The sequence below is a fragment of the Spodoptera frugiperda genome, chromosome 20 (genome assembly GCF_023101765.2).
Source record: "Spodoptera frugiperda isolate SF20-4 chromosome 20, AGI-APGP_CSIRO_Sfru_2.0, whole genome shotgun sequence".
Classification (NCBI taxonomy): Eukaryota; Metazoa; Arthropoda; class Insecta; order Lepidoptera; family Noctuidae; genus Spodoptera; species Spodoptera frugiperda.
This window is the reverse complement of record NC_064231.1, coordinates 6730647-6756729: the sequence shown is the minus strand read 5'-3', so window position 1 is coordinate 6756729 and position 26083 is coordinate 6730647. Positions and strand designations below refer to the sequence as shown.

At 33.2% G+C, this 26083-nt stretch overlaps 1 protein-coding gene across 2 annotated transcripts; it reads left to right on the top strand.

Annotated features, from left to right (window-relative positions):
* The first annotated feature begins 11227 nt into the window (after nucleotides 1-11227).
* LOC118262084 (carboxypeptidase N subunit 2) lies at nucleotides 11228-24457 on the top strand. 2 transcript variants are annotated; one of them, XM_035573200.2, is made up of 8 exons: nucleotides 11228-11386; nucleotides 15463-15627; nucleotides 17770-17920; nucleotides 20935-21078; nucleotides 21654-22110; nucleotides 22393-22652; nucleotides 22888-23013; nucleotides 24065-24457. In XM_035573200.2, the coding sequence occupies exons 1-8, from the start codon at nucleotides 11335-11337 to the stop codon at nucleotides 24315-24317; spliced, it is 1608 nt and encodes a 535-aa protein (XP_035429093.1). In that variant the 5' UTR covers nucleotides 11228-11334; the 3' UTR covers nucleotides 24318-24457. The 2 variants fall into 2 exon arrangements, with proteins under 2 accessions (XP_035429093.1, XP_035429094.1); XM_035573201.2 differs by lacking the exon at nucleotides 22888-23013.
* Nucleotides 24458-26083: the final 1626 nt, after the last annotated feature.

The window sequence follows — 26083 nt, the reverse complement described above, 5'->3', positions numbered from 1 at the left end:
TATCCTCGCACCCGCCGAGGTATCCTCTTCAAGAATTACAAAGCGTAATGTTTTGATAATTATGAGTTCGTGTGCTCGTTTTACGTGTCTTACTCGCACAACTACTTTTCAGCAGCGCATCTTCATAGCACATGTTACTCGCATAGCTACATCAGTCACGGCTTAGTATCAATGGAAACGGTCACATAGTTTCACAGCTTAGCTATTACATCTTCGTAGTATAGCTACATACATCAAACCACATCTTTGGTGGAAAAGCAAACCAGTTTACACTTTACAATGCTTTATCAATGTAGACAGAAAGATCTCAAAAACAAAAGTCAGAGTAAACTCTGAAATCTATGTAATGTAAGAATTAACTGTAATTTGGGTTTGTCTTATTTCCACGAGTTTTTGTGTCGTTACATAAAAAGTTAGTGTTACAAGTTTAAACAACGTTTCTTGTAGTTACTGTTAACTGGGTAGTTCAGGTTAATGGATCCTTTTCCTTATTTCTTTAGTTACCACAAACTATTTAGTTCTACACTGGCTTAACTTCGAATGTTCGCAACTGTTACTTAACTTTTTAACTTAATTTAGATTGCCGATTACGATGTACTTTATAGATGTAAGGTTGTTGCTGCAATCCTATTTTTCTGTGAACATTTTATTTAAGAGAATTCACGTGGCTCTAGTTCGAAAAGCAGGAGTAGGAACGGGGTGGTTTTTAGTCAGTAAGAGTCTGACACTCCATCTCGCCCCACCTAAGGCGAGAGAAGTAATTGGATGATTTTCCCCCCTCAAAAAAAAGAATACATCAAGGCAAAATGAACTTATGTTTTACTGTCGCTGTGATAACAGAAAAAGCATGGATATATCTCTAATAGTCTATTTCTAACTTAAATTAGTTCAGCACTTTCATTTCAAAAATATTAGATTTAAAGACATGATAGTTGTAGAACTAATATAAAAACAATTCTTTCAGCTTTTTAACTCATAAAAGGAAACTCATTAAATCTGAAAACAATGAAGAATCTTAGACCGTTCTTTTTTCTATTAAACTCCAAAGTTTAACGAAGACACTTTATTATCTCAATCTAGTCTCAAGACTTAACTAATTTAATTATCTCGTTACTTTTAATAACATTGAAAAACGATTCTAAGAAACAATAAATTTTATAAATTTTATAATAGGTATAAATTAAAAAGTCAGAATATTTCCCTTTAACATTTATTAAAGTGAAAAGTTCAATTAAAATCCTTTGATATTCAATAATATTATTATTTCAATTTTATTGTAGAATAAGATTTTCAAACAGAATATAGATACTTCTGTTCTTTCGTGAAACAATAAACAGAGGCATAAGTGATTCTATAAGTACATTTCACTGAATTACTTCAATTACTGTATTTTATTCAATCTACTACTTTAGGTACTACTTTATACTACCAAACCATTAATTTGTCCACAACAAAAGTAAATAAAAAATCTATAAAAAGCAATACAAATTTTACCCAACTCGGAGATAGGGCTTATAGGCTCACAATCTTAATGATTGTGAAGTATACATAAGCTTCACAAACGAACACAACCAAAGTGATATAAATACATATCCAAAAACCCAATACCTAATAGCACCAACATTACGAAGATTGTTACGAAGATAGGGAAGAAATTGACAGTTCATTACAGGGGACATTGATACACCCTTGTTTAATTTAGAACGGCGGATGGATGGCCCCAGATAAGACTGGCGTTCTCACAAAATGAAATAAATTACAAAAAAAGTAAACTCATTTCTGTTACTACGGGCTTTCACCTCTTTGCTGGCGCAGAAGGAATATTAATTGACTTCTTTCATACTAACTCATCATTATTATTCTGATCAATTTCACGGTGGGGTTCAAGATGATTAAATCAATTCCGTTCGGATTCTTCCATTTTATTTTAGGTACGTAATAGCTGAAATTGTTTTTATTATAAATAGGTACTGTGTATTTTTTCATGGGTTCATTGTACTTTAGTTTAAGTTCTGATTTTATTATTACCCAATCGAAATAATTTTCTAGATTTTCTTGGTTGATTTTCTAATAGTAACTTATTATTAACAGGACTTGTTAAACTATACCTTTTTATAGGTGAACGAGCAGACGGATCACCTGATGGTATGAAATCACCGCTGCCCAAGGACACTTGAAACACCAGAGGCGTTACAAGTGCATTGTCAGCCTTTTGGATTTGGTTACTTTAAGGGTTGTTGGGGAATCGAGGATTGGAAAGATTGAGAAGGGTGTAATTGGGCCTCAGGTAACCTCACAAGTACAACGTAAGTTGTTTCACGTCGGTTTTCTGTGAGGCCGTGGTGTCACTCCGGTCTAGCCGGCCCATTCGTGCCGAAGCTTGGCTCTCCCACACTTAAAGCCTACGAGTATAATAACAAATCGTGCAAAAAGTCAACGTACAACTACGTCATATAATAAATCTGTAGAAGGGTCATTTCTGTACATTGAAAAAATTGAAAAAATAAATAGCAGGGGGTGTTACTGGATCGATACCAAACCCAAATATGTGATTTTTTTTTGTCTGTCCGTATGTTCAGGCATCACGTGAAAAGTAACGGGTGGATTTCGATGAAACTTGGTACCGTATAATTATATGTACCTTATTATCCTGGGCATAAAATTGTTAGTAATATATCCTTTTCTGATCCAAAACATCTTAATCTATTCACCAATGGATATAAGTATACTCGACTGACACGTGAACGAGAATGTTTGTGATGCGTTGTAACGAGATGGTTCTTGGTAATCTGTTTAAGCTGCCGAGTGTACCTGCAGTCTAGCAATAAGCTTAGCGAGATCAGCTTAGTGACGGCAAGACTTTCACCTCCGCTACACGTGTCTGAATGTTGTTAGGTACGGCAATTTGTGTCCTATAAACCCTTGGTATTCTATAAAGTTGATAGAAGATATCTTTATAGTATAAATTCAGTTTTTCTTTCGACCTGTAAAACAGTACACAGTAGTAAATACTGTTTCTACAGTAAACAGTAGTAAATACTGCTTCGACTAATTACAACCACATCTACGAAGATGTGGTTATAATTATATATACCGGCAAATAAGAGGTTAATCTAATGAGTTTGAGTTATTTTTCTATTAGTAAAGTTACAGAGTATATTTTCAGAGACTTAAATTTTTTTATTGGTACTCACTGTTGTGTTAATACCACATGCCGTTATACGTGACTATTTTGACTACGAGTACAATCCCGGAAGACAATAAAAAATAGGCCCCTATACTGTGAACGTAGATTAGTCCAGATTCCTATCTATCTCGTCACCTGACGTCACTTAAATCATCTTCAGTAGATTTAGAAGGCCATAACGGTATAAACAAGGCTAGGAGAATTAATTGAATGCGGGCACCGAAGGGCTGGTTATAAGATCCTTCGTATAGGATAATAGAAACTATGCTAATCTTGGCTTCAAATTATTTTTAAATATAAACTGATTTCTGAATTTTATCCATGGTATTTATTCTGTTAAAAAACACAGTAGGTACCTAATTCTTAGCACAAGAGCGACACCTATCACAACAAAAAATGCAGTTGCTGTTACTTAGACAGATTGCATGAGATGCAAATGCACGTGATACAAAAAATTTGGTGTTGCTCTTTCAAAAGTATTATAAAAATTGATCATTAAAATAGTTTAATGTAACAATATTTTCCATAATTAAGGTAGACTGACTTGAATAAAGTAGCTAGTGTAAAAACTTAGATCCCAAAATGTAATTGAGAGTCACAGAGGAATCTGTTTAAGAAACATTGTCTTTTCTAAAAATAATTAATTTTAATTTAAGGTCCAGTTATATGGAGTTTCTCAGCGCAGTTTATTAAGTGCTATTTGAGACGGAACTCGCGTTTCGCTATTTATTACGTCGTCGCTTGCATGATACTTGTTCCCTACAAGGGCCACTGCATGTAAAACATAGATTTTCTTCGTTACTGTTTTATGGTATTGGATTTATTTTGGCGTTTGGTTAGTATTCAGAGCAATTGTATAAATACGATTTATTGCTATGAGTTTTTCTAAAGTTGTTTTTTTTGTAACATAGGGTGGCAAACGAGCCGACAGATAACCTTATAGTAAACAATCGCAGATTAGACCCTAGTACGTCCTAAAATTAATTATTTTCGTTTAATTCTCGAGTGGAGGCCACCAACAAATGCAGCGTAGGATTTTCACCCATAAGTTGGACAGACGACCTGTTTAAGGTCGAAGAGAGCCGCTGGATGCAGGTCGTTTCCAACCGGCCTATCTGGAAGTTATTTCGGGTATATTCAGCAATAGACGTCTTGAGGCGACTAATTGTATATTGCGAACATTTTATGGACTGGGGATTGGGGAGATTGGGGAAGGAAATGGAATGATTGAACCTCACTCAAATGACGAAACACAACGCAATGCACTATCCATGTCTAAAAGATTTCAACATTCATGATACAAAAATTCGAAAATTGAGATGATAATATTTTAACCGCATATGGAATATACGATAAGCGTGTTTGGATTACTTATGGATAATTGGATACACGACTTTGGATTCACGAGTGTGTTGATCGATGAGCATTAAATGTATTTATTTTCTAAACTGAATTAAAGTTGATCGATTTGGAGTAATTAATGTCACTGAACTACTTAAAAGTTATTTTTATTTTAAAATATTGTATCATTGTGTGTATATGTAGTATTAAACACGCAGAACATAATGTAGGAGGCTAAGTATAAAATCTAAAACATTTCCTCTGTACCCTGTAGCTGTGTACAGTGAACTTTCTAAAGGCACTTATGGGACCGACCTTAAACATAATCCGACATTGTTTTCATATTTATGCTTCTCACGATAACTCAAAACTTTGCTCAAATACACGCATATTGTACAGTTACACAGTCTTAGCTGCCTTCTAACATATTCGCGACATATGAATAAATCAGTGCAAGTCTACTTGAACCACTGTCAAATCTTTGCAAAGGCATGAAAGACGAAACGTCGCTTGTTTCATTGTGATAATGTAATTTCGTTTGCAGAGCGGTGTGAGCATTAGTACGAAGTTCTCTAAGGAACCTATCTTAGAAAGTACACGATGAGATCTTGAATTAGCAATTGGATTTGAGAAAATCTTATGACACGAATGAAACATCGAAGCCTGTAATGTACGGATCTGCGGCTAACCTAGCGGGTTTACCTGGGTTCCGGTTCGAAGACCAGAAGTAGGAACAGGGTGGTTTTTAGTCAGTAAGTGTCTGACACTCCCTCTCGCCTCGCCCAAGGTGGAAGAAGTCATTGGACGATTTTCCCCCCTCAAAAATAGCCTGAAATGTTGCAAATATTGAAATATTTTAAATAGTTACAAACGGGAGTGACGTTAAAACGGTTTTAGAAACGGATATGAAAGAGATCTAGAAAAAGATTGCTTAGAGGACGGATCAAATCCAAGAACGAGCTCTCAATTTATAAGTTTGTATTAGAGAAGGAAAGCAATTTAAAACTACTCCCCTTGGTTTTTAGAATCCAATTCAATTGAATATCATATCTTTTCAAGATACCTTTCGATGTCTTATAAAGCTGACGTAAAGTCTGGCAGTGGAATTTACTGATCAAAGCATATCGATTTGTTTTCCAGAATTCTAGTGCTAGTCAGCGTAAAGTTTCAAGAACTTTTTTATACTATTTTTGGGGCATAAGAAATGTATTTCTTATACAGTCGATTTATTTTTAAACCTCAATTAATCTATGTCATTTATCTCTTTTTTTTAAGGACGTCAATTGTCAAAAATGTATGAAAAAAAAATTAGTTACTTTTTGTTAGTATTTAGGAGTATAGTAGATTATTTAATGTACCTAATTCAATTGACTTTTTATAAATACCACACCCACAAAGACAGACTTGATAGATCCCTACATAAGATATTCTCTAGTTAACCTTTATATAATGCACAGACGAAACAAAAGTAGGCGTATAATTACGTCTCCAACCCTTATCTTGATTATTATTTATTTTACTTTTTTAACTTAATTCATTGTAATATTTTCATGTCTTAAAATAGTTTTATTTAAATACAAAATAAAATACTATGTACCTACTCCTTTCTTATTACTTGGCAACATACGCTTAGGAAAATAGAGAAAATTGTCCCATATTATGTGAACTCTCTAAAGAGCTGTTTAGTCTTTGAACTTTTGAAGCACAAAAGTTAGTTAAAACATAAAATATTCACAGAACACTAGTTAATCGGAATATTTAATTATCGTCTCATGTGGACAGGCACGTAGCTTGGACCATGTTAGCCTTCAAAAGGTCAAACTAGCTTTATGTTATTAACAACGCTACGGTTCGCATCGTAATCTAATCTCGAGTTATTCACTGAATCTCAATTTGTCAGAGGCTTTATTTTTCTGAGAGTTTTTCAAAATTGGCAAAAAGATACATGTACTAAAATTTATCAATGGATTTGAGGTCAAGCAACATGTTTTGAGATTGATTTTATATACGGTGGAAGGTCACCATTTCAAAGAGTGTATAAGGAAGCTGTTTGTCTGATTTTTATACCGACAATAGCTTAGTTTTATGCATATTTAAGTACCTATTATACCTCGTTTTATGGTCTACGGGAGGAGTACCTAAAGAAGAGTTCATATAAAAAAAGCTTAAGCCAAAATCAGGCCAAACTTGATTAAAACTCAACCAACCTATATGAGAAAAGGGCAAGAAAGTTTATTTATCAGAATAACGTTAACATTTATTTATTCCACCACACCACACATTCGATATTGATGGCTGTCCAAATAATATTAAACTTGTTATTTAGGTAGTAGTATACATAAATATTTGTATCATAAGCCGTCAAGAGTTAGTTTATAGAGGCTTGTCACTCGTCCATTTCTCGACGTCATAATGTGAATGGGTTCAAGGACATGATCCTTAGCAGTCGTCGTTAGGGTCGGTCTGTAATGTGATTAGAGTTTATATTGTTTAAGGGCTCATAAAGAACCGCAGTTAACACTTAATAGTTAATACAATAAGTAGACGCATACGCCCGTCTTAGTGAATAGTCGTCATTACGTCCATGTTTTGTGTTTACGAACCAATAATAAAAGATTACGCAAGACTTATCTTTAGTCCAGAGGTATAATAGCTACTGTCTGGCCGCCTGACCAAATAAATTAAAAGTAAGAAATAAAGAATGATGCATGACGTTTGAAAAATGAAACAAATACAATAAGTGAATACTAAAGTAGGGTAGATAGTGATTAATTAGAGCAGTCATACAACTGCCATTTTCATTTTACTTTTGCTACTATTTTTCTTAGCATAACCAATGTCTGACCTCGTCGTATTTTTTTTGGAGGTAATTCTTTGTTTATTAGCTATACATACAATTGAAAGATTGCAATATCTTTATTAAATTATTGTCTATCGATTACGAATGCGGCTACTTAACTTAGGTGTTGCAATGTTTATCATGGCTTATAATTCAAAAAAAGTAATTATCGTTTATGATTAAAAATTTATCAGCTGTTAGCCCGACTTGCAGGATATAAAATGTACTGTGTATACCTAAACAATGCAAACTACCTGTATATGACTGTAGGTAGTCTCAACTCAGATTACTTACGGCCCAGCGATTCCGTGTTCTCAAAATTTTATTGGAAGAATAATTTTGAATATTTGACAATTCTAAAATCTGTCAAATTTAAATTTTATTCTACAGATAAGAATGTGATGATTGAAAAATCAGCCCTCAGCGAAGTTATACATACATTATACAAATCTGCAATATACATCTTTTCAATATTATTTCAAAGATATTAGTTAATTTTATTTAATCAATAGATTAATTTTATTTTATAAAAAAATACTTACATACATAGCTGCTGCTGTTTCAGATGAATATGATGTTTTGTTAGTGGTGATGAACTGCAGAATGGCTCGTAAAATATCATGTAAATTAAACGACGCTCAATAGTCGATAATGTTCGCTCATTCTACATGTTCAAAGAATGGCTTCATGCAGGAGCTATGTTGCATAATAATTGTGCAATTATTGCAACAATTGCTACCATTAAATAAATGCGTAGTAATATTATGCTGGCACTGTCACCATTCCTTTTATACTTTCGCAAAATGTCCGCCATTTGCATAATATTACCTCGTTTGTTTTTACTCTGAGGAGCAGGCAGGAATGTATTTGTTTACTTTATTTATTTTTACTCTTACACCGCTTAAACCATGAAGACCGTCACAGACCTTGCAATAATATATATTAATATATCGAGCTATATAATATTATAGTGGGTATACCTAGCTACCACAGACGGGAGCTATACTATAATATATATTCTCAGTCTGCGATCGTATCGATTAAGTTATACATATACATATAACTATAACAAAATTTATTTCGTGGGTATATTTTGGTGACCACACAGAAATATGCAGATATTATAGCTGTCTGTGTGGTCACTCAAAAATTTTCATTGAAATATATGTTATAATAATGTCTTGCTATAAATTATGTTATAGCTAGATCTGTGACGGCCTTTACGCATCCAACAAACGAAGTGCACCATAACCATTATGTACCCACTCTCCACTGATTACTTGCTCTTGCCATCAATGGCTTTTGCAAATTTGAAGGCAAGCTTACTTAATCGTACCATTTTGAAAATTTCGAATCCAAAATGTTCACAACGTCACGCCTTTTATCCCCGAAGGGATAGGCAGAGCCGCTATACAATGTACCTACATCCACTTTTCAACATATGTGTAATATGTAAGTTTCATGTAATAGGGAGTGAATCTATTGCCATAGGGCACAATTCCAGAATTCGTGCTACTACTGAGAAATTTTCGAAATATAGAAAAAGGCCCAATAATATTTTGCTCAACCCGGGAATCGAACCCGAGACCCCTTCTCCGGTAGTTTACCAACGAGACAGTCGGTTGCCAGAACGTTGTGATCAGAAAATTAGATTCAATACATTAAGTGATCGGCATACTCACGTAACTGTTTGACAAGGAACTCGACTAGTTTCAAGATCACTCGACTAGTAAGTAAGCCGATAACATAATAATTAATTTAGTATGTCTCACGAAAGTGATAATAAAATTATTAAACCCATTGTCCTTGCCTTTCAATGTATATTTGTAAGTAGGATAAATTATTCATATGTCTAGATTATACCAATTTAAAATCCACAAACAAATACATTAATATTAATAATTTTATCACATAAAGGAACACAATGCAGATTGCGCTTTGTATGATGACATGAAATTTGGATTAATTGTTAAGCCGTTAATCTCTATATTACGTACATTATCCTCTTGACAATTTAATGTCAAGAGGATAATTATTAATAAAGTTTTTTAATATGGAAATTCTTAGGAGCAACCCTTAGTCGTAGTCCCATTGATGGGAATAGGCTCGCTCCTTATTATTTGGGCCTTGCAATAAACTGGCGCGCCACGGGTATATAATGTGTTCAGAGGGTTGGAATTTTATATGTTGTTTGAGTAGGTATCTGTCCTTACATGTAACCCATAATTGATTTTTAAATAGTTTCATTTTCACTAGCGGTAAAATACAGTACACACCAATGAAAATTCGTAAATAATGATAATAATCATTTATTTCAGACCATGTCCATAATTTTGTTAGTAACATTAAACTTAAAAACTAATGTTAGTAAATATAGTGTCGTGACAATAGATAGATATATAGGACAGTACACACATTTCAAATAATAATTAAAACATTGATCATTAATTGAATTGACTCATTAGGCGCTAATAGATACTCAATTAAAACTATTTTTTATAGAATACTCGTACCTTAATACAAATTGCACGTGTTTAATCAATGATGTGCTATTAAATTTAGGTACAAATATTGCATGAATCAATTTTGCATTTGTTCCTTCGGCCCTAGCCACTGCACGTGGACGACGGATGCAATCAATTCAGCTAACTGGTTAATTGTGTGTCAGTAATCAAATAAAAAACGATGTAAAACAACATGTCATAAGTTGAGATGAGAATTTAGTTTTGTATAGCATAGTAAATTTTCACGTTATTTATTTTAGAAGGGGTAAGGTTAACGCACATAGATATTTCTGAAACCCCTTTTGGTCAGTTGTTTTAAAAGACCCATATGACTAGAGGCGATCTGATTACTATATTTCGGGTAAAAATCCATATCTAGGGAATCTAAAACAAATTCCTCCACAGTCAGACTTGTGACCAATCGTTCAACGAAGCAGTCATATTTTATTTAGTGTCATAAATTATAATCGTGTCACAGTTTCACAAACTTTTTTTTTCGCAGCATAAATCATGATTGTTGTTTTGGTCGAAATAGTAATAAACTGCAATATTTCAAATCCGATTACTATCCACAAACTTTCGACGCGACGGTTAAGTCCTTATCTTGTAGCTGTATTTTGAATATTAATTAAAGTAAAGTTTGAAATTAAATCTCAACAATACTTATATACAAAACTCATTTTTACATTAGTTGCTAGGTGTTTTTTTATAGAATAGGCCGGTAAACGAGCAGCCGGATCATCTGATGGTAAGCAATCGACGCCGCCCATAAACATTGAAACACCAGAGTCGTTACAAGTGTGTTCCCGGCCTTTTGGGGATTAGAAATTTAAGGGTTATTGGAAATCGGGGATTGGGAAGGGATACCCCCCTTTAGGCTTCCGGTAACCTCATTCATGGCTCTCCCATGCCTAAAAGTTTCAATAATCGAATAATCTTGTTCAGAGTAAAACACTGAATGGTCAGTTAAAATATACTTTGTTATAACACTACTATAAAGTTTTCAAATAATATTGTTTAAGTAGGTATAGAGTAGATATTAAATTCGAATTACTTTAGAAACTGTGATTAAAACAAGTTAGGTTAGCAGCGAACTTAGGTTAGGTTAACAACGCTACTTTTTCGGTACTTAGGTCATATTATAAATTCAAACAGTAAATAATTTTCAGCAAACTACATTTAAAAAAACTGATAGCAACCACCTCTTTTTGAAGTCAATAAATAGACTAAAATCTATCTCAAATCTTTTCTGAAAACCGCATCAAAATCGATTTGTGCAATCATAAGATAATCTCGCATAAACATACATACATACAGGTCAAATAGAGGACCTCCTTCTTTTTGAAGTCGGTTAAAAATGGTTCCATATAACATAATAACTGGACTATGCTTCAGCAATACGTGAAACTAAAGCAAGTCACTCCATTGTAGTTGTTTCACCCTCTCGTTTCACGTGAATAAAAATGAACATCAAATTGCTACAAACATTTATTGCAGTTCTTCTCAATTTAAAAGGTATTTATTTATTGATCTTTTATTTCATTTTTATAATTAACACCCGAATACTGAAATGCTTCTCAATTTAAAGTTGTACGTAAATATCGTGTTATCTCTGTCATTTTACAAATAATTTGTAGCAACAGAACTATTCTTGAGAGCGTTTTATAGAGTGGCGTTTGAGTATCTGAAAATTAACAAGATTAAATTATTTAAATAATAGATTAAATGTGCATAATAGATTGTTTATTCAACAAATAATCATTAATCTTTATTTTTATTAGATACAAACGGTACATTATTATACACTGGATTTAAAAAAAATAACACGCCTTATTATAAATAAAGTTGTGCATAAAAAAATTGTGTCATGTACACGTTAATTAAAATTTTATTAAGAAATGCGAATTAATTGGTTTAAATCACCAATTAGTAACACCAATATTCGTATGATTTCACAATAATTGCATTGCTATCAATAATTTAAATCTTACTCATACATAATATTATAAATGCGAATGTTTTTGAGTTTGTGTATATGTTTGTTTCTCAATCACGTCAAAATGGTTGAAGGGATTGGGATGAAATTTGAAAAAAGGGATAGATTATAGTCTGGAATAACACACCGGACACTTTACCCCATAAGACTGCGGGCAAAGCCCCTGGCAGAAGCTAGTAACTTCAAGAAAAGATTTTAATAATTTCAAGAACTTATTATGATAAAACGCCACGACGAAACTTATTAAATTCAATCTTGGCTTAATTAATTCATTATTTTAATAGAATTGACTCTTCTTCATACAAGCATAAAAATAACAAAATTGATTCACTTAACATTTTATCCATATCTATTAAACGAGAAAAATAGAATAAGACTTTTAAATATATTTTAAAAATAGAAGTGTATTTTTATAAAAAAGTTTTCTGAACTCTGACTGAATAATATACAGTATGACACGTTCATTTATCTATATTTTTACGAAAAAAAAAACAAGCTAGGCGCGCTCTCGATAGTTTTTGACACGCCTTCCGTTTCATCCAAGCGTGATGACATGTCCTCCAAACATTGATATACGACTTTTATATTTCATACACTTTTTTCCCAATTTACACAACGTTACTCTAAAGATTTATTGAGTAAATATACCACTGATAATATTACATCCAAGGGCAAGGGTATCTTGTAAACAATTATAATTAATCTTCTATAATATAAAAATAAACGCACGAACCGATTTCCACGGTTTTGCATTCGTTGGAAAGGTCTCGAGCTCCGTGAGGTTTATAGCAAAGAAAATACGGGAAAAAGTTTAAGAAAAAAGCAGGAAAACAGGGAAAATCATTGATAGCGAAACGGATTTCGCCGGGTTTGCTAATTAGGAATATTTAAAAAGCACAGCTTCCATTTATAAAAAATAACCAAAATTACAAAAAAAATCTTAATTTAAAGTTAGGTATCTGTTTCATCATGCTTATTATTATAAAATTATTTTGTAAGATATCGTTCTCTTTTTCTGTCATATGTGGTAGGATTTAATTTTTATCTATTAGCAGAAACTTTCTTAATATACGACACGTGTCAAGTATGGCAGCTGTCTGTAATTTACTATACGTTGTGTCTTTTTATTATTATTATTTTATACTTATTATCCAATACCGTCATAATTATGTCATCTCAAAAACTTCATCAAAGATATAGGTAGTAAATGCTTCTTGTTTACTCCCATATCAAACCGATCAGGTGTATTACCTATGTAAATCGCAAATCAAATAGTAAACTCGGAAAGTTCCCGTTTCAAAGGAGCTGGAGTGAAATGTGATCGTTTGAAAAACAACCCTAAAATAAGCCTAAATATAGTTCAAAATACCGATCCGCTGTACATCCTCGGATATTTTGTACAGCATCATTTAAGATTAGAATTTTTGCCATTATAATGCGAAATAGGCCCTATCACTGTTCGTTTATGAGTCAACTTTGCAAAAAGGGTCAGGGAACCACTTTCACTAGTTAAGTTGTTAATCAAAAGAGTTTTTAATTAAGTAAAAGTTTATGTATCTTGTTAAGATGCTCTACATCACTTGACTATGTTTAACAAGATGGCTTCTTGAATGAATGTTTACTCGGGCGGTACTTTTTCTTTTCATATTTGTTTGCTACCTCTTTCGTCGTATTGTTCCAGTGGCTCGCTGTTTAGTTCTTATGATATAGTTACATCATTATGTAGACGTATAAGACATTACGACAGTTCTATGTGCTTACAAAAGAAAATGTACGTGAAGTATATTTTGTAATTATTATCAAGTGCTGTACATTAAACATAATAATACATAATAATCTTGATCGAAACAATCCATATGTAAAGAAGTTCATATTCTAGCAAACTAATATCAAGACTGCAAACATTTGCTATAGACGGTTAGCGTATTGAGAATATTATGTACACTACTGATATATCTTAACCCAGCTTCAAAGGAAACTTGGTCGCAAGCACACAAGGCTGACTTAGACTAATAATCTCGAGATAGAATTAATTGGGTTCTAACCTAAGTAAACGTATTAATCTCTGTTTGAAAACACTGATAGTTTTGATTCTTGGTTATAGTGGCTCCATCTGTCGTTTTCGAGCACACCTACTCACTTCGACAGTACTTACGATGTAAAGACATCATATCATTCAAACTATATCTGAAACAAAAATCAATCAGTAATCAAACTCAAAAATTCTCGACACGCAAAAAAATCCTCGTTTATCAATCTATTTACAAATTCTTACTCCACGGACACGATTTACATAAACGTATTTAATAAAACCAGTAGGTATCAGGATATCGCTATCAGTGGAATATCTATCGCAAGAAATCTAGCGGAAAATTATTTTCGCATTGGCAAAATAAATTCGTTTTAGCAATGACAGCCTTCTAAAGGGACTTTTTCCCAAGAATGGCAATGTTGGAACGTTAATTTATATTCAGTAGCGGTCCTCCGATCTGCGTTATCAATAATTACTTGCGGACTATTTTCGACGACAGCGCCACCATTGCTTAAACTTTCTGGTTTTACTTCCCATTTGCAAGTTTAAAATGACCTTCAAACATCGGTTTCAAACAAAACCTTTAAAGCATTGTCTAATATTCATAATACGTATCGTATCTAATGCTAATGTACGAAATTCGAAAAATGCTACAATATTTTTCCGACCAGACAATCGGACCAAAGCTCTTGCTACCGAAACAATCCAGCAGTCAGTTTAATATTCATGCACTGAAATTATAAAGTGGTTTTCGCATAAAGGTTATTCGTGTGTTTCCGTCAGTATTTTCTGACCGAAATTTTGACATGAAATAAATATTCGTAGCATTTTGTATAGTTCCTCCACTTTGAAGTAAATTAAATAGTATTTTACTATAGAACTTAATGTAAAGGCAAATTCATAAGCTTGTGTTTATTCAATGTAGCTAATACAAATTAAAACAGATTTATGATTGAAGTTTAATTAAAGTTTTTGAACTTTATTTAAACTGACTTCGATTTATTCCATTTATAAGGAATTGAAACGTCACGTGTCAATAATTACATTAGTTTTAGGTTAGTAGTTTTAATTAATACTAGCTTTTGCCCGCGACTTCGTTCGCGTGGAATAGTGACTTCCGGCAAATTTTTGGTTTTAACCACATAGTTCCCGATCTCGCGGGATCTCTTCAAAAATGAGATGTGGAAGATTTTAGCCTTAGAAATGTATGTGTATTTATAACCTAATCTAAACCACAAAAAGTTAATATTTTTCATGTATTTAGTCACATTTCATTCAACACTAAGCTTCATTATATGCCCAACAAACAGAAGGAATGTATATTATTTTTATTGTGTTGGTTTTAACACTTCCATCTATTTAATACTATAGAATATAAACTATATCATTTTTAAAAATAAAAATCTTTATAACTATCTTTAGCTACGCTTCCTTAGACTTCCTACATACTTAACATACAAAGTACATAATAATAAACCTCACATTTTAGTCCTTCGTCCCTTCTATTAAAATTACAAGAGCGTGCACCCTACCCTTCGTAAGTCTCATTTGGTTTATTACCAGTGTTTCAGGCAGCCGAGTCTCCCTGCACTTTGAACGCGTGTGACGTCTTCGATATGTTCACAAGAGGCAGTCGAACTATCGACTCCCCTCCTCCGGTAGGGTCTTGCAACCTGGACCTGCATTGGCGACAACTGGATCGACGGTTACGGGCCATTGAACAACCGAGTAAGAACACCTGAGATTTTATATGTTATGGCTTAAGTATTACTAACAAGGTCGAAATGGTCGTGAGATAGGTAGTTAAACTTTTGCAGTAATTGTGTCTTAAAATACTGTTTGTTTATCGACGGTTGAAAGGCTAATTGATCTAAGCGTAATTTTTTTCACATATTCCGAATATCGCATAAAATACCGAATATAACTCAATATCGAAAAAAAAACACCTAGATCAATAGTCTTTCAACAGTTGTTATAATTAAGAAAAATCGCATTGCGCAAGAGGTTTTTGTTATTGAACGTAATAGCTGAAATAAATCAGAAACTTTAATGAAATGACATAATACCTTACTTTCCAATAGTTTATGATAAAAAGATGTCTTGTCAAATAAGTAATGATAAAATGACAAACACGTTATGTGTGTAGTAGATTTGGATAACTATGAGATAACACTAAGTGCTACATCAGGTACATTTTTCTGTACAATGTCCATAATTATCGCGTTATCGTCAGTGAGTCCTACCTAAAATCCGTTAACGGTAATCATAATACTTTAAGTATTTCGTGAAGATTATTCAAAGAGACTTGGGTATAAAAGAAATTATAAAGATAACGCATTGGATTCGAATGCACGGCTTTAATGGGAGGCAATGTTGTGTTTGAAGATTACAATAGTAAATATAAATTATGGATTATGAGTATTTTTTTTTTCATACAAAAATGTCTACGTTTACGTTTGTTATAAAAGAGCTATATTTTTCGCTGTCTCTGTCGCTGTCAATCGCTTCCTATGAAGAAGTGACGCATCGTGCGTATTTGGGAAGTACTTTATAGAGTCTGAGAACACAACACTACCTCTCATTAAAGTCGTGGGAAATAATTTTAGAACACCTTATATACTTATATACATATTATAGTATTATACATATAGTAATAAATTAATATTATACAGCTACTGCCGCGCGGTTTCACCAGCTCCTCGTCTCTTATTCATCGAAGCGGGATGTTTTAGCCCATAAACCTTCCCCGATAAATGGACTACCCAACCAACACAAAAGATTTTTTTAATCGAACCAGTATTTCCTAAGAATAACACGTTCAAACAAACAACTGCTAGGGAGTGGAACTCCTTGCCGGAGTCTGTGTTTCCTGATGGGTAAAACCTGGGTGTCTTCAAAGCCCGAGTGAATAGGTTGTTTATGGGCAGACGTGCTCCATCGTAGGCCGCATCATCACTTACCATCAGGCGAGATAGCGGCCAAACGTCGCCCCATTAAACATTAAAAAAAACAAACATATTAACTCTTCATCTTTATACCTTAAGTATATATTAAAACTGTGCTTTTACAACAAACAGCTGTTTAAAAATAGTAACGTTTTCCTTAAATACTGAAAGCAAACCGACGTTAATTAAAAACACGAGTAAATCCGTACATAATTCAGTAAATCCCGAGGGTTAAAGGAGACACCACTTTACTACACGTGGAATATGAAAACTTGAATTAAAGTGCGCTATGATATTAAGATTAATTGCTTTAAAAGTTAACTAAGGGACGAAACTTTGTAGGAACAAATAATTCCTTAAGACCTTTAAAAGTAAGCTATACGTAGATGGGTTTTTGAAACTGGCCGTTAATAATATAATTGAGCTTTAAAAACAATCTTTAAAAAGTATAAACTGATTGACCTATAGCGTTACTGGAATTCGAAATTTAAAAATCACTAAAAATATTATCTTTACTAAGCAACCTTTTATCCCCGAAGAGGTAGGCAGAGGTGTACATTACAACACACAATGCCGCTATACATAGCACACCCACTTTTCACTATTTGTGTTATAAGTCCCATGTGATAGGGGGTGAGTATTGTCCTTACTAAGAATTCATATTGTAATTGGGTAGGCAGCGGCTGTCTGTTGTTACTATTACGAGTAATAGCTTCATTAGATGTGCTAATAGTTATCGATCTGATACAAGAACATTGTGGACTCTACGATACCAATAAAAATAAATAAAAATATAATAGTATAAAACTACAAAAACCCACCACAAATTCAATCAATAAAGCAGTTAAAATGGAACGTAAAGTTGAGGATAGACGAAATGTAATTGGAGATTTCCTAAAGTGGGAATATTCGATTGGTTTTACAGCCTGGACTATAAGCTTCGGCCAATCTCGGTGGAGGCAATGTGCGAAAAGTGCTTGCCGATGCGATTCTGCGCGACGGTCACTTAATTGCTGGAGGGCAGGTTTCACCACGCTCACGCCAGATCTGATCGTTCCCGCCGACTTAGTTAATATGTAAGTTACGTTTTATTTAGTAAGGTTGATTTTCCTTTAATCCTTTGATTTTAACATATATACCTATAATGATGTCGAAATGTAAGTTCTTCTTCTCGCATTTACCTTTTTTCTATCAAATTATCTGATATAAACACTTTTAATGCGTTATCTTTAGTTCCTAGAACTTGACTTTTTCTTTAGATATTACAAAAAAAAAAATACACAGTACTACTTACCAATTCATGATAAATATCTTCACCTAATAATCATGATCGATTAAGCAATCTTAATTCAAATTACTTTTATCTCACCATTTACGTCAAGATAACCTAGGAAAGCAGAATAGGTTACACTTATCTCAAGTAATCTTATTTTTCGAAAAAAGTAGTCTGGTTTACCGCCGTCAATCAAGCGGTAAAAAGTGGACTTAGGAGACAGAAAGTGTTCTAAATGTTAAAAAAAAACTGTAAGTCGTGACAAAAAGAAAATTAAAACCATCTCTCTAGTTTATAAGACTTTTTAGGTATTGTCATTATTATGCTTGTTCAATGTAGACGATTTTGCTCCAAAATAAAAACCCCTGTGTGGCTTCAGTGTTCCTAATATAAATAAAGTGTTGGTTCTTTGAATAGCGAGTCGTTTAAACATTCATACATTTTAGTCTAATATTTTACATGTTATCTAAAGGTGATCTAGAAGTCATTGAGGTAGGCATTCAGCAGTAACCAGGGCTGCGGACGACCTAGCAGGTTTACCGGGACTCCGGCTCGAAAAGCAGGAGTTGGCACGGAGTGGTTTTTAGTCAGTAAGAGTCAGACACTCTCTCTTCGCTCTCTCACTTCACCGAGGGAGAAGTCATTGGATGATTTACTGCCCTCAAAAAAGGCATTCATAAACATAAACAATACTTAAATAAAACGGAGTTAAGTTTAGGAGTGACAGTGGGTTGTTACGTTTTGTTACCCTATAAAATGTAGTAAATCGTGACGTCACACGATATTTTAAATCAATGTATCGTCGAATAATTATTTTTGTAAGAAAATAAAAAATAATATAATCTACCAGATGGCATTAAATAATAGGATAAGTACTACCTTATTGTCCCAGATTGATACTCTTGGTTTATTCATATGCATAAGAATTTCTATTATCCCCGTACATACGGCTTTAGTTGTCACATCACCTGTAAAATAAACTTAATAGAAATATTTACGTCGTAACACGTACTAAGGGCTGTTCAGTACAATACACAAAGAAATATCATTCTTATTCAGTTGGTTTTAAAGGCGAATATTGAGAAACAATGTTGAGGCATATCTGGTTAATACTCTGTATTGTCAATGTAAATAGCAATGTATACAAAGTGGTGCATTATTTTTAAATGCAGGTAATATATTTAGAATAATAGTGCTAAATATAAACAGACATTATAACGTTACATAATAATATAACATGTTTAGAATAACATTTTATAAAATAGATACTCTAATATAAAAAATATAGTCCGATTATTTTCATATTTGCGATTAATGTATCATAATCAACAGACATAAATACCCATAAATACCTTTTGGATAACATGTTGGCTTTTAAATTCAAAATTCCGTGTAGGTATGTAAAAGTACATAATGTTGCACCAAATATTTTAATTACGTGACGGTTCTTTTTCGAAGCATTGTATCTGAAAGATTAGCTTATCAATAGCTTTAAAGACCTTTTGTCGCATTCATAAGTATATAGATTAGGGCTATCAAATGCAAAATGAATCAACTTTTAGAGATTAACGTTTTAATTGGAAGAAGCAGAATTCGTTGTTTTCAATAAAGGAAAGTTTGGTGGTACCTTTTTGCTCGGTGCCCGACCAGAACCAGAACCGAGCGTGCGGCACGTCGCGTTCGGCGCGCGGCTCGACAACCCATCAGACCACCACAGATGAAACCCAGTAGGGCTGATGCCTGACCCGGATCTGCGGACTACCTAGCAGGTTTATTGGAGCTCCGGCTCGAAAAGTAGGAGTAGAAACAGGGTGGTTTTTGTTAATAAGAAACTGACACCCCCTTTCCCTTAAGCCGGGAGAAGTCATAAGAGATAGAGAAAACCTATCGTATTTATTAATTTAAAAGTTATTGATAATCCTTGTGTCTATTAATAACTCAATATTTGATTCTCAACCTGACGCCTAGTTTGTACTTTTATGTCTGCCACCCATTAAAAGTTTCCAAGTGAAATCTAATAATAGGTTAATACGGTTAACTGAAAACCGCGTTCTACAAATGGTTTTATTTAATTCGATCCTTTAGAATTTTGATTATTTTCGGTAGCCTACTTATCATTTTATTGGAATGAGAGCTCTATTTTCAAAACAATAGATATTAAATTAGGATAGGTGGTGTGTTTTTAGATATCATTGATGATAATATTTTTTTTATCTTTATGCCTGTTTAAACCAGATTTTTGTTGTTGCAATTTTATCAATTTTAAAGTGTTACCGTCAACGATTGTTTAGAACTTGTGAAAGGATTTATAGTTCAATTTTAATTTCTAACTAACAAAAAAAAAATATCGAAATCAAATTTTCTTGATAATGTACATTTATACATTATCAAGTCCTATCACAATTTTGATACCCAAGTATTTTTTTTTATCTAGGTAAATACTTTCCAGTTTTCAAGCAATTTATACTTTATCACAATAATACAATCGTCAAATGTCCAACAAATTATAATTAGTTGAATTTATTTACATGATGCACTTCATCATATATTACTTACATAATGTTACTATAAGGTTTTTAATTGGCATTTAAAAATATATCTCATTAAAAATGTGCTTACTTACCTCTACCTACACAAAAGTCTTCCATTAAATAACCAATGAAAAACCATTAATTCAAATGAGATTTTATACAGAATCAGCAGTTTTTGAATGTCAAGAGAGACAACATGGCCCTTGTAGGGCCACCCTTGGTCTAGTACTTCATGGTTCACTGAATTACAGCAAGATCATCATGAATCCACGTTAATCATTTCCAGTGACTTGGGCACTAATAAACTGCGGACTCTGCACAAGACGACGTTTAAAGGAATGCGGTCGCTAGCTGAACTAGACATGTTCGACAACCGTGTTGAATACCTGCCAGCTGGGATTTTCGATTCACTTGTCAATCTGAGGATCTTGTGAGTAATTATAATATAAGTAATCAGACATAGACGAATGGGCCGGCTCGACCGGAGTGATCGGCCACGGCCTCACCGTTAACCGTGCTTGCTTACCATCGTGAACTTAAAAATAGGTATTTTTAAGTTCACGATGTTTTAAACGATGAACTTAAAAATAGGTATTTTTAAGTTCACGATGTTCAGTATCTATAAAAAGGAATAAAAGCCAAATTAAAACTAAAATAAAGAAAAAATAATGAGTTAAGTAAAATAAATAACATCCTATTGTTATCAAAGAAATTACGTGTTATCTTAGATAAGTAGTTCCTATACATACACGTAATATTGCATATCTAATATAATTCAAGGCGGAACGAAGTAGATAGTCGTAATCATTATTTTTTGTCACTTTGGTACATACATGTTTAACCCAACAGTTCTACACTGGGCAACTGACAAAATCGATTTTGACTTTATTGTTTTATATTAAAGTCGAAAATATATTTTTAGGTTGATGTTCTTATCTGTACCAGCCTAAACACACAGTTTTTGAAATTTTTATAAGGCGGATGTTTAAAGAAATCTGTTTACAGGAGGCTTCAAAGGAATTACCTGGAAGAAATTGATAGTCAAGCATTCAGATCAACAAAGAAACTGTTCCACGTGGACCTCTCAAATAACTTTTTATACTCTTTGTCGGAGAAAATGTTTGCGAATAATTCATTTTTAGAAACCATCGATATTTCTAACAATCACATCGTGTATATGCCTTCAGACAGTTTTGTGGGTCTCGATTCTCTGCAAATATTAGATCTGTCTAAAAATAAAATTCAGCGAATCGAAAACGGAACTTTTTCATTGAAAACACTTCAGATATTAAAACTGTCCGACAATAAAATATGTAATATAAGTGAAAATGCTTTTGAGAGCCTCCAAGCCTTGGAAACTTTACTCTTGGAACGAAATAAGTTACAAAGCATTCCCACTCGTCTGTTTCAAAACGTGGATTGTTTAACCTTCTTGGATTTATCCAGCAATAACTTAATGAGTGTAAGTTTATGATCTATTAGATTAAAATATAATACCTATAGCCCAAGGTACATATTTTACATATGATACTCACTTTTCAGTACTTATGTTATGAGTCCCGTGCAATAGGGGTGGGCCTATTGTCATTCACCGACGATAAACAAACAGTTCCAATCATGAACAATCACTTGCTTTAATTAACAATTTCCCAAAATTGTGCAACATTTCCACTAACCAAACAGACAAAATCCATTAAATATTGCAGAAAATGATGTAGCTCTATAATTCGTGGAAAATTTCCAGCTAACGGGTGTGGAATTTGAAAATCTCAAGCTCTTACGAACACTGGATTTGAAGGACAACGCTTTAACGGAACTTCCAGATTACACATTTTCCAATAACACTAACCTGGAAAAATTGGACTTGTCGAAGAATAAACTGAGATTTTTAAACGTCACCACTTTCCTCGGGTTGGAAAATCTCACCTCGCTGTTGTTGTCTGAAAATAAGTTGTTCGAAGTTCACTTCAAAACGTTCTCGACACTGAAAAATCTCACTACCCTGTGAGTATCTAATTTACGGAAGTAGAGGTATACCTAATCTTTACTATAATGTTCAATATATGATAAAATACAAACAGTACATCGTAAGAACGAGCACTAGGTGTTTAAATTTTGATTTATGATGTTTCTATGAAATCATTCTATACCTGTCTCCCTTTGAGTTAGGTAGAAAACAGACTTAGTATCTTCTTTAATTCTCAATATTTCCTCTTAAATAAACAAAATTCTGTTCCAGGCATTTAGATAACAACATGTTTCCTTCACTGCCGTCGCGTACGTTGGATTATATGCCCAAACTTGCGATCGTAAAGCTATCCGGTAACCCGTGGCACTGCGACTGCCATGCATTGTATATTTCAGCGTAAGTAACTCGCATTTTAAATGCAAATGACATTATCTCCAGATGCAGGTCGCAAAGTCCATTTCCGCTGCATAACTAGACTAGGAACATATCTATAGATCGTACACAAGTCTGCACATGTGTGCAGTGCACTTCAGTACGCCTTAAGCAAAACCGCCTGTGAAATAATAAGCAATATGGAGCGTGGAATGGAAAGGAATAGGTACTAATACATGTGGCGTAAAGCGAAAAACGGATAACGTTTCCAAGTAAATATCTGGCGTTTTGTACTAGAATTTTAAACGACTTCGGCTTTCTATTCATTTTATTCTAATATTGATAACATACAACTAAACTAATGCTTAGTAAATTAAGTGATAAATGATTTCCTACTAATCAAGTTTACCTAATAAATTCTATATCAATAGATCACGCCAGATAGACTAATTAATTTCTAAAACAACTCTCCTGTTTTCTAATCATAATTCTAATGATATTATAGCAATTGCCGTTTAATTGATTCAATGGCTATGATTTTATCAATAAATAAATCATTTAATTCAATAATGTTATAAATGTAATGGAATTCTGTTTGTTACCATTTTATAACTAAATCGAAATTAAATACCGCTCACATGACATTTAGACAAAATTTACAAAAAATTTTAGAACATTGATGTCATTGTTTTATTATCCATCTGTACCTTAGTATTTTTTTCTAACTGAGTCACGACCAGAGTCAAAGACAAGAAGCTAGTCATATTTCAAATATATTTATCAAATAAAATAACGATCAAATCAAATCTATCTAATCGTGATGATCAGATAGGATATTTTTACAATAAGTACTTCGATTAGAATTATTATCTTTTTGATACTTCGTCACGAGATATTTAGTATCTAAAATTACATAGAATTAATATCAAAATATTTAATGTGTCATTGTTAAAGACATTAGTTTGAAAGTGATAACAAAGAAACGAAACAACCCATGCGTTTATTTATTTTTATAATTCAATGCCCTATAATTAAATTACAACTACAATAAACCAAACTTTATATTTATTTCCAGCTGGGTACGTCTAAATGAGATGAAAATATGGGACTACTCTCCGACGTGCGTCTCGCCCTGGTACCTTGAGGGGCATTTTCTTAAAAAGCTAAAATTCCCTGAACTTTGCGCTGGACAGTGGGCGAGTATGGTGAATCTGTCACCCCGACTGCCGATACAACATCTGCTAGCATTGAATGTATCAGTAAATAGGAAACCTCAAGACAGCATGGAACAGAACCATGACGTCACCACGATTGATACCTGGCACTGAACTCACTACATCATATTTTACTCGTGAACCTTCTATTATACGTACCCTCATTTCTCTGAATTGACTTTTAAGGATTCACTAGTATTCTACAAGAAAGTATTGTATTTTTAAATATGTGGCAATAAAACATTTATATTTAATCTACGGCTTTCAATTCATATCTAGATACATATATGTACATAGATAGCATTGATTATATTCGGTTTTTGATCCGCATACGTCAGATTTCTTTATACCTGTATAAACACGTGTGCCTTTTTTTTAGAAAATACTGTGTGCTCTGTATTGATATAATTTTCTTTTGTTTGTATTCTGGGGCTATAGTGAACTTTCTTGAACGGAAGCCTGTTTGTCGAATGTAATAATTAAATATAACAAGCGAAACTCACTAAGAACAAAATGTATAGATATAAAAAACATATTTTTTTTTGTAACGATAGAATTTCTTGGTCGTTTTTAGGGTTCCGTAGCCAAATGGCAAAAAACGGAACCCTTATAGATTCGTCATGTCTGTCTGTCCGTCCGTCCGTTCGTCCGTCCGTCCGTCCGTCCGTCCGTATGTCACAGCCATTTATTTCCGAAACTGTTGGGCCTACATAGTTGAAACTTTGTAAGATGGTGTATTTCGGTAACCGCTATTAGAATTTTGAATAAAAATTAATAAATTTTAAAATTAAAGGGGGAACTCCATACATGGAACTGACTCAAAAAAAAAATTTTTCAGCTTACATATCTGTGATGGGTGTCTATGGATAGGTCTTTAAAAAAGACATGAAGGTTTTTAAAACCACTTTTCGTCAAAATCAACCGTGTGAAAGTTAGACGTTTCCAAAGTGGAAAAATGTGTCCCCCCCCCCCCTCTAAGTTTTAAAATAAGAGAGTGAGAAAACTGAAAAAAATATATGCTGTAGATTTCAATGGAAACTAACAACGAAAATTGGTTTGAACGAGATATCATTATTAGTTTTTAACAAATAAAACATTTTCAAAAACCGCAAATATAACTTTGTCGTTCATACAAACACTATGTAAAACCAAGTTATTTTACAACTTTTATATTATATCATCTACTTGCTGTTACGGAACCCTTCATGAGCGAGTCCGACTCGCACTTGGCTGGTTTTTATTCTCAATTCGAAGCTACACTCTGGAAAGAGTACCTAGCTTCACTGATAGACAGACTGGCGGAGAATTCAATTTGACGTTTCAAAAGTGCCTAATTAAGGATTAATTGAAATAAATGCTTTGATTTCGACTTTGACATTAAAACAATTCTAGACTAAGCATCGGAAATTACCTAGGTACAAACCTAGATAACATTAATACTTTAGATTTCTTGGAAATAAAAAATTTGTATACCAAAAGTATGACCTTATATCAATTACCCTGATAACTGGTGATGACATAACGAAATATGTATTATATAAATCTAGTGTTTATCTACATTTTTAACAGTGTCGATGCACGGGAATTACCACGAGTTCAATTCAAAATTTTAAATCATGGCTCGACGTCTTGGGCAGATTGCACTAATCATAAGTCTACTTACGTATACTTAAGTCAACCATCTCATGTTCAACAATATATCGAAATGTATCTTTAATAAAATAATTTCATTTCATATCAATTCAACGCATTAACGTTGGCATGGCTTGGTCTAATTGATCTCGGTACGAGGAGTCTGAGGACGAAGAAAGCAGCCTGGCGGCTTGGAATGAAAACTTATTGAAAGAATAATTTCTTTGAAAACTTATCTTTGGTGTTGT